Source organism: Poecilia reticulata, chromosome 23, assembly GCF_904066995.2.
Source record: "Poecilia reticulata chromosome 23, P_reticulata-male-v2, whole genome shotgun sequence".
Classification (NCBI taxonomy): Eukaryota; Metazoa; Chordata; class Actinopteri; order Cyprinodontiformes; family Poeciliidae; genus Poecilia; species Poecilia reticulata.
In genome coordinates, this window is record NC_088852.1 from 2,974,779 (window position 1) to 2,989,858 (window position 15,080).

Below are 15,080 nucleotides of genomic sequence, written 5' to 3' on the forward strand. Positions count from 1 at the left end.
GAGTTGTTCGTAACGATGAATTTGAATTTTCCTTCTCACTGCTCGCTTTCCCCCCTGCAGCTCCAGCAGCTGTCACCGCCCTGCAGGCCGATAACGGACACACCACCCACAGCCTGACCGTCAGCTGGGAGCGTCCGGTCGGCGCGTTCGACGGCTACCGCCTGCAGCTGCTGGACGAAGCGGGAGGCGTGGTGAGGAACCGGTCGGTGGCGGCGAATAGACAGAGCGAGCAGCTGGAGGGTCTGACCTCTGGGAAGAGGTACCAGGTGAAGCTGGTGACGCTCAGCGGCGGGGTCCCATCGATGGAGGCGGCCGCAGCAGAAGGACAAACCCGTGAGTCAGTTTCCTTTTTCAGAGGCAGTATCAAATAAAATCATCTTAGTTTTTATCTTTCCACCATGATATAATCTCATTGCCTTGATTCTTTCATGGATGTTTAAGAAACCCTTTAATCTTTAGCACATTTTCAAATGTTCTGATCTTCATCAAAAATATTAGACCTCAAACCATTAATTGGAATAATTGCGATGAATTAATCAACTAATTTAGTAAATGATTAATCGTTAAAAAGAGCTTTGCTAGAAGAACAACAGATCACAACAGTAATTAATCCAAAACTGTAGAAAAATATAAACATTTTGGAATTACGACAAAATAAAAGACTTTATCTGTAGATATGTTCAGCCCAGAACACCTGAAGTTCTGAAAGAAAATCTAATAATCTACTTTTGCTCTCTGGTTATTAGTTGCTTAATCTGTAAATAATGTTTTTTTGCTAATGACAAAAGAGAAATCCTAAAACCTCTAAAATCTAACGCTACTCCACTTTTGTTTACATTTCACAAAGAAGGAAGTTGCTCTCAGTGTCTTCAGAGGTTTGTGTGTTGTTTCCTTCAGTGGTTCTTGCTGCAGCGCCCCCACAGGCCTGGAGGGAAACAGCGGAAAATAGAACAAATGTTGCAACTTTGGTCCAAAATGAAACTGAATCAAACTGGACTGTCAGGGAAAACAACCAAAGTGGAGAAACTTTGATAATTTAGCAGCGCAAAAATATTAAACTCTCTCTTTTTTTTTTTTCTGCATCTTTTTTTTTTCTTTATCACTTTAACACTCCTAAAGGTGTTAAAGTGAGTTTTGTTCTCCCTTTCAGGTCCTGCTGCTGTTCAAAACCTGACGGTCGTCATGGCGAACACGACGTCCCTCAGCTTCTCCTGGCGTCCCTCAGACGGCCATGTTGACGCCTACGACCTGTCGCTCTACAGCATCTCTGAGGCGACGGCCAATCACAGGAAGCAGCATCAGCAGGTGAGGCGACGCCTCCGCTTGGTAGTGAAGCTTCATTTCAGTGCTTCCTGTTGCCACCATGTTGTTTTGCGTTCAGACCGCCGGCGAGCCGGTGGACAGGAAGAAGATGAGTCCAGCTGCAGACGGCTGTGTCTTCTCAGGCCTGGGAGCGGGAAGCCTCTACCGCCTCCTGGTGGTGAGCTGGAGCCGCGACATGAGCAGCGACTCGTCGGTCCTCGCCAGAACCGGTCAGTCGACAGGATGAGTCCCGCTGTCCCCTCATTTTGTCTTCACTTTAACGCTCCTCATCCGTTGTCGTCTGCAGTCCCGGCTCCGGTGTCGGCTCTGCAGGTCCAGAGTTCTGGACGAACCAACAGGCTGACAGTCAGCTGGCAGCACGGAGCAGGAAGCTGCAGCAGCTACCAGGTAAACACGCTTTGATCGGTGTTTATAAGAGAAATCCAAACATTTAAACACATTCTCCTGAATGTCTGTCTTTTACACTTTTTCCTGCCACAGAACTTTCCTATAATGTGCAGCACTTTGTGAGCAGCTGGTTTCACTTACTATAAACTTGCCCTTATCAAAATCAATAACGTGTATCACGATAGACACGTCAATATCAGTAGATATTATGTCTGATAGAATATTCAAGTTTCATCAAACCGCATGGCATTCTGGGGGATGTAGGCAGAGGAACGGATTTTTATTTATACGAGCTTAAACCAAGATTCATTTTATCCACATTTAAATATTTTTGATTATTTTATGACAATATATTATATTAGATAAAGAATGAAAAGTACATTTCAGCCAAAAACAGAAAATTTTCTGGAAAAGCAAGAATATTTCTGAGCTCTGAAAGTGAAAGATTTTCAACTTTTCAAACTCTGAACTTTCCTCGTTCTTTCTAGAAATGTTTTGGAGTTTATTCTCAAAATTTCTGAGTTTGTTGGTGGAAATTAACTCTTTCTTTACTGTTTTTATTATTACTTTATATCATGGCAACCTTATTTTCTTATTATTTGAAATGCTCTATAATTTGGGCTTCTTAAACTTTTGGGTTACAATTATTTAATTACAATAATGATTTTTTAAATATGCTCCCCAACAATGTCTTTAAGGTTAAGTCAGTATTTTCAAACGTATGTGTTTTTAGTTTTTAGATGTTATTTAGTCTTTTTTTTTTTATTATTATTTTCAGTTTGTGCTGTTTGAGCCGTTCTTTTTTGTAAATTTTCCAATACGACATTTAAAATCACATTGCATTAGAATCTCTTCAATTTGCTGCTGTTGTAATAAAATCAAATTGACAAATTACAAATGAAAAAAGGGATAATTCTTGGAAAAAAACCCTGAATATAATAAATACATTTTCCCTAAACAGACGCAGCAGTTTTCATTTGCTTTTATGGTTTAAGGTTCTGCTGTACGACGCGTCCGGATCCGCTCAGGGCGCTCAGAGCCTGGGGGCGGAGCACAGCAGCCACACCTTCCTCGGTCTGACCGCCGGCCGGCTGTATCGCGCTGATGTCATCACTCACAGCGGCGATCTGACCAATAGCGTCGCAGGATTTGGACGAACCTGTAAGCCATTAAAAATAACAAATATAAAAAGCTAATTTGTTGATTCTAAGGTTTATTTTTTCTGTCCTGTTAGCTCCAGAGCCACCCAGCCACCTGTCCGTCAAACCGGGCCCGACCAATCAGTCGGTAGAGCTGCTGTGGTCTGGCCCCGCCTCCGGGGATTATGACAACTTCAGCCTGCAGTGGGCGCCAGAGGACCCGCTGTCTGTCACACAGACTCGCCTCAGCAGCCGCATCATCAGCGGGATGTTTCCGGGACGACAGTACAACTTCACCGTGACGACCGTCAGCGGGGGCGGAGCCAAAGGCGGGCCTACAGCCAGCAGCCAACCAATACAGAGGAGCGTCAGAACAAGTAGGCGGAGCCAGTAAAATTTACTGTTAAAAATAAAGCTGCTCAAACCAGGAATAAATAAAGGAAAAGAGAAAATTAACAGCTTCTTTAGCTAATTTTATTTATTAAATGAAAACATTTTATTAAATATATTTAAACAAATAATTATGAAGATAGACTAACTTTCTTTTTCCAAGAATTTGCGAATGTTATGTAATAGATAAAAAAACATGCAGAAATTAAATAAATTAATGTAGTTATCTTTGATGCATTTATTTGCTGAAAAAAAAGCAATGATCTTTTAGACAATTTTATTCAGTAGGTACATATATTTTATTAAAAATATTTAAGCAAATCATATTCTAGAAATAGATTCTGAGAGGTTTAAAATTAAATTAAATAATCAAATTATTTTTGCTATACCAATAATAACGAATAATTTGAAGACATTGAATTAATATGACATTTCATTTCACTTTGGGATCAGTAAAGTATTTTTGAATTTGATGTATAAAATTTGCTGCTTCAGTTCAAAGATCATAAAAACGTAAGAACATTTATCAGGTTGGCCACCAGGTGGCAGCAGAGAAAAAGCTGCTTTTTCTTTAATCCATTTTTTATGACATTCTGTGTGTTTGTGAGATTTTGGCTGCAGGGATCAAACTGATCGCCACGAGGAATAAATAAATAAATAAAAGTAATAATCTGGGACACATTTGAAATATTTATAAATCCGACCCAGTTTGTTCTGGTCGGCCTGCAGAAGCAGATTTATATCACTTCTGAATATCAACATGTCATGTGGAGAAAGAAATCAGGTTTTATCTTCACGTTACAGAGTTACAATCAGCTGTGTTATATCCAGTCAGAACCAGAACCTTCCTGCCACACTTATCAGAACTTCGTCCTGTAGGTCCGTCTCCTCTGCGGTCCATCCACTGCTTCCCTCTGTCCTCCTCCGCCCTCTCCTGCTCCTGGACGCCACCGCTCGCTGACTTCGACTCCTACGAGATCGAAAGCCGTCGCCACGACAACGGGGAGCTGACCTCGACCCTGCGGCTGGCCGGTGGCGTCACCGCGGTAACGCTGGACCACCTGGATGCGTTCAGGAAGTACGCGGTGACAGTCAGGGTGTCGTCAGCTGGGCAGACGAGTCCGGCGGCGACTCAGACCGCCGTCACCATGATTGACCGTGAGCTTAAACACACACACACTCACCACACACACACACCAACACACACACATGCACACACAACACTTTTTTTACATTTTTTTCTAGATAAAAATGTTAAAAAAAAATTTGGCTCAGAAGTTGAGAAGTCTTTTTTTTTTTCTTGAAAATTTCTGAAATCTAAAACATTCTATTTTTTTTGCTCATAAATTTACCCTAAAATGACCCTAATAAGTTTCTTTCATCTTACCTGCTGAAAGTTTTAAACTACTAAGGTACATCCAGAAAAAACATATGCGACCCTCTATAGCCGACAAGACAAGCAGACTGGATGCTACAGACAAGCTGTGCTAATGCTGCAATATATCATGTAACAATATGTCATTTAGTAGAATTAATTGAACAAATTCCTTATTTTCTGAAGGTTTTAGGTCAGAGCAGAATTCCTGACATTACTTCCGGTGCAGATTCCCGTTTCTGAAAACACTCCTGGCTTAAGTTAATTAACTGTTATCAAGGTCACATGGACTTCCTGCCATCTGAGCAGCTTCCTGTTGTGCTGCGCTCTTAATAACCAATGAGTCACTATATTTCTCTCTTTGACCTTAAGGCACTGTGACCCAAAACACAAGTTTCTTCTCTTTTCCAACCTTTTCTTCCTTATTTGTTCTTCCACTTTCTGCCTGTGCTGCACCATAAATCAACCTGACACGAGGACACTGGGAAAAAAAGACATTAATAGAAGAAGAAGAAGAGATGGCACTGGAAGTTTCTAACCTCCACAGCAGCAGGTTGAAGAGTCCGTGTGGAAAATTATATTGATTTAAACTGGAAATATTATGCAAAATGAACTTTTTATGCCTAAATTTTGGTCTCAACTACTTCTAACAACAAACAAAGCGCTAATTTGGTCATTTTTTGGCACTAAGTTTATGTTTTTTGGTGTCTGGAAGCTAAAATATTTCAAAAACCTCGCAATTGTTGAGTTATATTCTACAGATACTGTTACCTAGCAACCCCAGCAGAGTTCCGCCCATTACCTAGCAACCCAAACTGAGCTCTGGCACATTTAGTGTAGTTTTATGTGCTGTACAATGGCTGCTGACAAAGACAAGTGTTTTCTTGTTGACTTACCTTCCAGAAATCACTTGCTACATCCTTGTTGGTTGTGCAGGAGGCTCCATTTCTGCTTTTCAAAGATGCACAGTTGTCTAATTGTACATCGGTTGGCAGCCATTTTCATGTAAACATTGATTTGGGGATAGTTAGCTACTCCAAAAGTTAAATGTATTGTAGGAAGAATCGTTGTTAAACTATTGGGTGACGAAAGAATTTCCTGTCAGGTCCGCCCGTCCCGCCACCCGGCGTTCACGTCAGTGAGAAGTCATCCAAAATGACGTCGTCCTCCATCTTGTTCCGTTTCAACTGTTCCTGGTTCAGCGATGCCAACGGAGCCGTCAGATACTTCTCCGTGATCGTAGCTGAGTCAGATGGTACGGAAACTCCTCCACCGCTGCTTTTACGCTTCTCAGATTTTCCTCCCTGTATGACAAGAAGTGAAACTCCTCGTTTATCTCAACAGCCAATGAAAATCTGCAGCCGGAACAGCGCCACCCGCTGCCATCATACCGCGATTACATCAGCAACTCCTCTGTCAGAGCGTATCAGACAGCGTACTTCCCGAGCCGCTGCCCTCAGGACACAGAGAGCGCCGGCGGACAGGTAGCCGCTGCACAAGCACAAGTATTTATTGTCTAGTTTCTAGAACAAATGTCTTGGTACACTAGGAAAATGATCAATAATGTATTCCTTAGATAGTAATTATTCGTTACCTGATCAGGTGGTGGAGGTGAATCTGGGGGCGGGTGGGGAGCGGCTGGGCGGAGCCTGCGATCATTACCATGACGACGACCTGTACCGTGGTTACGGCGGCTTCTGTGACGGGCCGCTGAAACCTAAAACGTCTTACAGGTGAGCAGAAAGCAGAGACAGGTGAGGCAGCAGGAGGCGGCCAGTGATAACCAGGTGTGTGTGTGTGTGTGTGTGTGTGTGTGTGCGTGTGTGTGTGTGTGTAGGCTGAGCGTGCGAGCCTTCACCAAACTGTTCGATGAAAACCACAGGGAAGTGGCCGAGCCGCTCTTCTCAGACACGTACCTGTCGTCGCCGCTCAGGACGCATGCAGGTGAGAAACGCTTCACACCTGAAACGTTTTCAGTCCGAACCCGAAGCTTCACTCCAACATCGCCTCTTCCTGCCAGAGCCTCTAGGGGGCGTGGTGGAGGGCCTGAGCGCCGGCATGTTCCTCATCGGCATGATGGTGGCCGTCGTCTCCCTGCTGGCCTACAGGCAGCGGCTGCGCAAAGTGTGAGTGGAAAACAAACATTTAAAAATTTCCACTTCTTTTTATACAAAATTTCTGAGATTCATGTCAAAATTCTATTTTTCTCTAGCAAATTTTCAGACTCAGAAATTTCCAAGGATTTTTTTTTTTCAAAACATTCTGAGATTATCCTCAAAATGTTAGTTTTTTCTAGTTAATTTCCAACCTCATTGTTTAAAATTTCAATGTTTTTTAATCAAATTTCTCAGATTAATCTAAAAATTTTAATTTTTGTTGCAATTTTTCAAACTCAAAAATATTGAAGGCAGCAATTAATCAAGTACTAAATTAGATTGATTAATCAAAATTAAGCATAACTGTAAAACATATTGCGATTGTCACTACTAGAGTAAAAACCAGCATTTTGAAGACCCGGTTCTGTTGGTTCTGTTGGTTCTGCAGGGCCGTGCAGGAGAACCCGGTGGTGAGGATGAGTATGTGGAAAGAAGTCCCGGCTGCGGGGATGTATATGGGAGTGAGGAGGTGAGTCTGCATCTATAAATATTCTGCAGCAGAACGTTTCCAGCGTCTCCCACGTCCGATATGTGAGGCTGTGAAGAATTAGTTTCCAATCAGAGTCCGGTTCTGTCGGCCCGCTGAGCTCATCAGTCACCAACAGAACCTGGGACCAAATCACCCCGAGTGTTTTTGTCTTTAAAAAAACTGCCACTTTCTGCATGTTTTTTTCATTTAAGCTCTTTTATTCAATATCAGAAATGCATTAGAAGATGCAAATGAATAAGAAAATACACATTTTATTGCCTAAACGAGATAACATTAGTTTAATGAACACTCATTTATAACAAAGGATTCATCTGCAGCTCAAAAATACTTACAATACTTCTATCATCAACACAGTCCAGGACTGATCGGTTCAGTTTTGCATTAATAGATAAATAATTGGATGCAAAACGAGCTTAGTGGGAGATTTTACAAATATTTGAACCATGTGAAACTGAAACAGTCACATGAGGAGATTTCCTCCCATGTTTATTCCACAATACACTGAAAAAACAAAATCTTACCAAATATTTTGTCTAGTTTCCAGTGCAAATATCTTAGTAAACTTTAAAAAAGACAAAATTATAAGTAACTTATTTTATGAAAATAATTCATTTATATTCATAAAAACGTTTTAGTTCCCTGGCAGATTATTTCACTATAATAAGATATTTTTCCCTTTTCATAGGTGAAACAATCTGCTAATCTTTCTCATCAATATTTAAGAATTATTGGCATATATTGAAGTATATTGTGAAAAAAAACCCATTTCTGATAAACGACATGATGAATATATTTGTGCATGTTAGTGTGAACATTAACTGACTGCTTCTGTTTCCCTGCAGTAACCGGCGGGTCACCAGGTGAGTTTCTCTGTAAATCTGAGGCTGAAGCAGCAGATTGTTGTTCACATGTTGCTCACATGTTGTTCACATGTTCTCACATGTCCCCCTCCTTCCTGCAGTCCCGTCAAAGCGTGCCACTTTGAGTCCCATTTGAACAAACTGCAGGCCGACTCCAACTACCTGCTGTCGGAGGAGTTTGAGGTGATTTCAGATGAGAAATGTTTCCTGCTGTTTTTCACCTTAAACATTTTCCATCCTCTACTGCTGATGTAAATCATTAAAAAGTTAATTTATTTCAATAATTTGGCTGTATTTACAACATTAAAGAAAGGTTGGTAAGCAGATCCAGCATCTGCTGTAGACTTTGTGCTTCATCCTGGTTTTTAGCTTTCTCAGCACAGACTGTAATGTCCCTTCGGTGTTAAGTGAACTCAGAACGTTCCCTGCAGAGTGAATCTCGTGTTTCTGCAGGATCTGAAGGATGTGGGCCGCAACCAGACCATGGACGTGGCCAGACTGCCGGAAAACCGCGGGAAGAACCGCTACAACAACATCCTGCCGTGTAAGTTTATTCAGCAACATCTGCTGAGAAATGACATGACATTTAACTTTTGAACCAACTTGAAAGATGTTTTCATAAAGAAACTAACAGTTTGTTTTCTAATAATGGAGTTGGTTTTGTCTAGTCAGATTTAATTAACTAATTAATTATCATTAATTTCAAGCAGCTTCAGACTGATGTTTGTTTCCGTTTCCAGACGACTCCACCCGGGTGAAGCTGTCCTACCTGGAGGATGACCCCTGCTCCGACTACGTCAACGCTAGCTACATACCTGTACGCACGCACACACACACACACAAGCGCACGCACACACACACACACACACACACACACACACACACACACACACACACACACACACACACACACACACACACACTCCACACCAACATGCCCTCACTAGCCCTCTGCCTCCAGGGCAACAACTACCGCCGGGAGTACATCGCCACCCAGGGTCCGCTGCCGGGCACAAAGGACGATTTCTGGAGGATGGTGTGGGAGCACGGCGTGCACAACGTTGTCATGGTGACGCAGTGTGTGGAGAAGGGACGGGTAAGAACAGGCCGATGGAGATCAGGCCATCTGGACTGTTGGTTCTGGTCGCGCTCATTTTCCTCTTACTACTCAAAAATATCTTTAAGGTTCAAGTCAGGTCAGTTTGCACAAGATGTTTTCCTTCCACTAAATTTTCCATTTATTAGCATCCTGAGAGCAATAGATGGATTTATTTACAGGTGCAAATGTAACATTTCATATTGAGTTTCAACAATGTTTAATTTCCCTTTGAGATCAAACATTTACTCTCAGTAAATCATTTTATTCAAAGTAAGGAAAAGCATAAAACACAGAAAGAGCTTGAAAACATTGTGTAAAAGACGGTGTTGTTTTTATTTGAACTTATTTAGCATTCTCCACATGGGAATTAAACAACAAAAACTCTTTGCTAAAGAAGCTAGACGTTCAAAAGAGTACTATAGCGAAGTATATTGATGGAAGGTTGAGTGGAAGGAAAAAATGTGGTAGAAAAATAATGTTTTATTGGTCTGACATAGATCTGAAGGCCGATCTCTTCCATGCTACGCTGCATTGATGCATTAATTCCTGCAGAAGGAGCTTCAACCACCTTAATGAGCTGCAAACGTCTCACTGTGTCTAGTTAACTTATTCAGTGAACTGCAGCTACTGATTATTTTAGTAATCAGTTATTTTAGTCATTAGATAAAAAATTGACACATTCTGTAGATTTTTCATTTAACCACTTCAGCATATTTTATACAATATTATCAATTCATTAAAAGCGCAAAAACAAATTAAATTAATTTTGAAATGTTTGTCTTTTTCCAGTGTTGCTCCGGTTAGCGATTAATCGATTAATCATGATTAACTGATTGGTCTGTAGATGGTGAACTAGCGCGGCGTTCTGTTTGCAGGTGAAGTGTGATCAGTACTGGCCGGCCGACAAGGAGCCGCTGTACTACGGCGATCTGGTCATCCAGATGCTGTCAGAGTCCGTCCTGCCGGAGTGGACCATCAGAGAGTTCAAGATCATCTCGGTACGATTCAGCAACGGTTTCCTGCAACTTCAAAACAATTCATTACAAATTGAAGGCGACCTTTTTGCACGTTTTTTGCTTCTATTTCAGTTTCAACTGCTTCTAAAATCAAAGTTTTAAAAAACTCACCTGGACCTTTCATGATAACATTTAGTTGAATGATAAATTATCCCAAAGGTTATTGTGATAAACGATAATATCGTTTAGTAAGTAATATAATGAAATGGCATAAAAATAATAATGCAAGAACAGTTCAAAGTTCAATAAGCTTTAATTTCTAATGAACATTTAACATTGGAACTGGAAGACATTTTAAATACACCGAATAAATAAAATGAATCATGAAATTACTGTAAAAAACATTATCCTTCCAATAAAGAGCTAGTTGAGACCAGACTCAAGAGTTTTATCTTCCAGAGAAAATCAATAAATCATGTTAATGGAAATTATTGAGTTCATTTTAATTTAAGATGTAATTTATTGATTATTGTGACAACAAATCGGCTGCTTTTTGGCAATGAGTTAATGTTTCTTGGTTCTAGACATTACCTAGCAACCAGAGCAGAGTTCTGTCCGTTACCTAGCAACCACAGCAGAGTTCTGCCCGTTACCTAGCAACCCCTGCTGAGCTCCAGCGTGTTTGGTCAACTGGTTTTACTGCTGTATGAAAAGACAAAATGTTTAATTGTTGACTTACCATCCAGAAACCACTTCCTGCATTCTTGTTGGTTGTGCAGGAGGTCCCACGTCTGCTTTTCAAAGATGTACGGTTGCATAATTGCTCATCAGTTTGCAGACATTTTCACCTGTTAGTGTAAACATTGAGTTGGGGGCGTGGCCAGCAGCAGCTTATTTTAAAGTGACAAAACGCCCTAACATCTTATCTAAGAGTGATTTTGTGCCAAAATGTGATGGACATGTTTTGTATAGGCCATAGACGTTTCCTAACCTGTTGAGGGAAATGTAATATGTGACCTTTGACCTTTAACACCTTCCTGGTTCTGAAGGAGAACAGCTGCAGTTATCCGCGGATGCTGCGTCACTTCCACTACACGGTGTGGCCCGACCACGGCGTTCCCGAAAGCACCCAGTCCCTGATCCAGTTCGTCCGGACCGTCCGGGACTACGTGGACCGCTCACCCAGCACTGGCGCCACCGTTGTGCACTGCAGGTGGGTCAGCGATCGGCGGCCGGACCTGCGGCGTTCAAACAGAACCGTATTGTTCTGGGTCGTTAACCAGGTTTTGTTCTGGCAGCGCCGGAGTCGGTCGGACCGGGACCTTCATCGCCTTGGACCGGGTTCTGCAGCAGCTGGACTCCAAGGGAGGCATCGACCTGTACGGCTCCGTGTTCGACCTGCGGCTGCACCGGCAGCACATGGTCCAGACTGAGGTACGGAACCAGAACCAGACCCTAGCTCAGCGGAGAAACCAGCAGTGTTCTGATCCGGTGTGTGTTTCAGTGTCAGTACGCCTTCCTGCATCAGTGTGTGAGGGACGTGCTGCGAGCCAGGAAGCACCGCAGCGAGCAGGAGAACCCGCTCTACCCCATCTACGAGAACTTCAACCCAGAATACTGCCGCGGTGAGTCCAGAACCAGAACCAGGGCTCTGGTGTGGTTTCACTCAAAACAGACACAACATTTGATTTAAATGTAGATTTTGTTTCAGTTAAGTGTTAAAAAAACACTTAAATTATTAGTACCAGCTTGTTCCTGTAGGGGGAGCACATCCTGGACACCAGGGCCGGTCCAAACCTTTTTGGACCTAAACAGATTTTAATCTGGGGCCCCCATCCCAGCATGTCAACAGCAGATACTTCATCATTCCTAGACTACAATAAGTGTGTAGCATTATAATTATTACCACTATTAGGTATTAGTTTACATCATACTGGGGTTTCTATGGATGTTTATTTGTTTTAAGGTGTAGCAGAAAAGAAAATATGTAATTAATTAATTTGCATTTTGAAATGCACAGTGGTGGATTTCAAAATGTTTTAATGTAACTATTTGAAAGTAAAAGATGAACAATGAATTTTCCAGTCAGGTTTCCAGATATTAATTTGATATTTAAGTGATCGACCTGATTTAAATGTCAGTTTAATCCCTCGACTCGCTGCAGTCGATGGGAAACATTAAGAATTTATACTTTTGTAAACAGAAAAGTTTGGGATATTCAAATACAAAACAAGCAAAAATGACTTTCTGACACTAACAGAGCTCTGACTAGTTTCTGTTAAAGTTCATATAAACTAGAAAATACCAGCGAGCAAACTAATCTCTGAGAAGAAACATAACCTCTAACAATCTGCACTAAGGAGAAAATAAATGTTGATTTAAATTAGAGGATTTATTAGAAATTGAGCATTTCTTCGCTAATCCTCCTTCCTGTTTAGCTTAACAGCTTTATGAATTAATTTCATTTCATTTTTCATCACATCATTATTTCTCCTCAGATTTCATCTACAACGGACGTTAACGAGGCGACGGCGCTCAGCCAATCAGGAGAGAGGAAGCTCACCATGGAGACGTGTTCAGTAACGGGTCGGACGTTAGCAGCTGAATAAAATCTGTTTGTTTGGTCGGGATCACCATTTTAACTGTGGCAAATCACCGTGGAAACCAAACTCATCACCAACAGGATTCAGGTTAAATGTGCTGTAAAAAAAGACATTTTTACATGATACAAAACCAGTTTGTTGTTTTTTTTTTTTTCTACTGATCGGTTAAAAAATGCCTTCAAGTTCAGATGGTCGATCTGCTAAAAAGCTCTGCTGTAAATTATTATAATTATACTTTAGTGCCATGTAAAATCAGCTGTTTTATAGGTTAAACTTTTCATGAGAAGTCAGAGAAAGCTGTTGCTGCACACTACTGGTCAGCTGGCTGAAACAAGGCTAACAAAACAAAAACTAAAGTTAGCTAGCTACCTGAGCAGATGGCCTGACTAATTACCCATCTAATATCAGCTTGTTTTAATATTATTATTAGAGCAGAAAAGCAAAATATAATGTGCACATGAAAACTGTTAACATTTCTGGGTGTTTGTTAGATTTGTGGCATTACTGTCACCCTGTAGCATTTCCACTCAAGAGACTGTTATTGTGTTGAAATTTCAAAATACAAAAATGCCTATTTATCAGTAACTTAATGAATTTGTACAATTTATCCGTTATTTTTTAAGTTTTCTATCCAGAAAACTACCAGTAATGTTTTAATCTGAAAATCTAAACAGGAAACTGTAAAAACCTACAAAGACTGACAGGAAGTGGGGTTGAAGTTGACCCAGAGCAGACAGGGGGTGAAAGGGGCGGAGCCTGTGGTATGACATCATAGCAGTCAGCTCCTCTATGCTGATTATGACTGTTTGACTCGGTCAAAGCTTAGTTTTACTCTTATGAACAAGCTTGTTGTTACCATGGTGATGTTAAAAAGACAGATGGTGACATCACAGACCGTCCAACATGGAGAAGCTTCGAGACCAGAATCCGGTTCGGTTTGTTCTGACCCATCAACCGAACCCTAATATGATCAATAATCAATACAAGTCCATCGTTTAGAGCCCAAACTAACCTCATATTTTCACAAATTTATCAGAGAAGCTAAATTTAAATCGGAATGTTGTTATAAATGGTTCTGAAGTTGTTTGAGAAAATAAATAGCCTATTTTTCTACTTTCTCTCCTCCATATAAGCTGTTTATTTAAAGAAAACCTCACACAATGCTGTATGTAAATAATGATGTAATAGTGGTTTTCCACTGCTTGGTTTATATTTGTGTTTTCATGCTAGATTTCTGCTTCAGACTTTTAACTTTCTGCCTCAGAAATTAACTGTTTAAAACAGCTTCAGTAAACAGTTTAAACACGCCTCAAGTTTCATTTTGATGAATCAGGAATCGGATAAAATGTTTTTTTGTTTTTTTTTCTTCTTTTTAATACAGAAGCCATTTTAAATGTTTTTAAAAGTTATAAAAGGTCCAGTTTGATTTATGACATTTTATAGAAACAATTTGTAAACAAGATTTAAGGATTGTATTTTAATATAAAATACTGAACTGTTTTTTAACCTGCCATCAGAAACATGTAAACTTGATTATAAAGCTCATTAAAATTAGCTGCCATTCCCAAGTTTCTCTGTTTTTCTTCCAGTTTGTCACGTACTCTGCGACCCGCTGAGACGGTTCTGATCGACTTTTTTCAAGCTTTTCTGAACATCTTGGATCGCTGTTTCAGTCCAGCTCCCGACTCTGACCTTTACGATGGTGAATTAGGAACAATGTAGAGTAGATTTGCAACTCCAAAATTTTCAAATTAAGCTCAGAAATTTTCTAGAAAAAGTTTAAAGTTTCTGCATTTCAAAAATCAAAACTTTATTTTTGAAACTCAGAAATGTTCGTTTTTTCCTAAAAGTACTGAGATTAATCAAAAAATTTCAGAATTTATTGTCAAAATGTTCCTGTTCTTTTTCTATGTATCTTTTTTTGTACAGTCTAACAAATATTGACCTCAAGTGAAAGTGAATCTGCTCCAGATAAACTTCAGTATCCAATTATTAGGAATAATAATTGGATACTGCTGCTTGTTGTGTTTGAAGACTGAATAAAGTTAGTTTTTTTAATGCAATAAATATCTTGAGTTATACAGATTGATTATTTATCAAGGAAAATGTTTACTGTTTAAAAGGAACAGAACCCAGTTAGACTTGTTCTACATTTTTTTCTACTGAAAAAAAAACTTTCTTTAGAGACCAAACTGAGCAACACAGTTGCAGCATTTTGCATCAGTAGCGCTGAATGTTAAACTTGTGATTTCCATATTGATCTGGGCCACAGCGAGACCGGAGCAGAACTGGGTGACCCAGT

The 15,080-nt window shown here is 40.4% G+C and overlaps 1 protein-coding gene across 3 annotated transcripts in view; it reads left to right on the forward strand.

The window, feature by feature from the left end:
• Nucleotides 1-14,346, forward strand: part of ptprb (protein tyrosine phosphatase receptor type b) — a 33,044-nt gene extending 18,698 nt beyond the window's left edge. For all 3 annotated transcript variants that reach the window (XM_008400844.3, XM_008400845.3, XM_081603925.1), the window contains 23 exons: nt 61-333; nt 1,151-1,305; nt 1,382-1,532; nt 1,610-1,710; nt 2,706-2,871; nt 2,945-3,226; nt 4,119-4,397; nt 5,720-5,869; nt 5,959-6,098; nt 6,217-6,347; nt 6,452-6,558; nt 6,635-6,740; nt 7,159-7,239; nt 8,103-8,120; nt 8,222-8,303; nt 8,574-8,664; nt 8,861-8,937; nt 9,082-9,216; nt 10,095-10,217; nt 11,225-11,388; nt 11,474-11,609; nt 11,680-11,800; nt 12,674-14,346. In XM_008400844.3, coding sequence (XP_008399066.2) covers nt 61-333; nt 1,151-1,305; nt 1,382-1,532; nt 1,610-1,710; nt 2,706-2,871; nt 2,945-3,226; nt 4,119-4,397; nt 5,720-5,869; nt 5,959-6,098; nt 6,217-6,347; nt 6,452-6,558; nt 6,635-6,740; nt 7,159-7,239; nt 8,103-8,120; nt 8,222-8,303; nt 8,574-8,664; nt 8,861-8,937; nt 9,082-9,216; nt 10,095-10,217; nt 11,225-11,388; nt 11,474-11,609; nt 11,680-11,800; nt 12,674-12,696 — 3,092 coding nt within the window. In that variant the 3' untranslated portion in view covers nt 12,697-14,346. The remainder of the gene's footprint in view (nt 1-60; nt 334-1,150; nt 1,306-1,381; nt 1,533-1,609; nt 1,711-2,705; nt 2,872-2,944; nt 3,227-4,118; nt 4,398-5,719; nt 5,870-5,958; nt 6,099-6,216; nt 6,348-6,451; nt 6,559-6,634; nt 6,741-7,158; nt 7,240-8,102; nt 8,121-8,221; nt 8,304-8,573; nt 8,665-8,860; nt 8,938-9,081; nt 9,217-10,094; nt 10,218-11,224; nt 11,389-11,473; nt 11,610-11,679; nt 11,801-12,673) is intronic.
• Nucleotides 14,347-15,080: the final 734 nt, after the last annotated feature.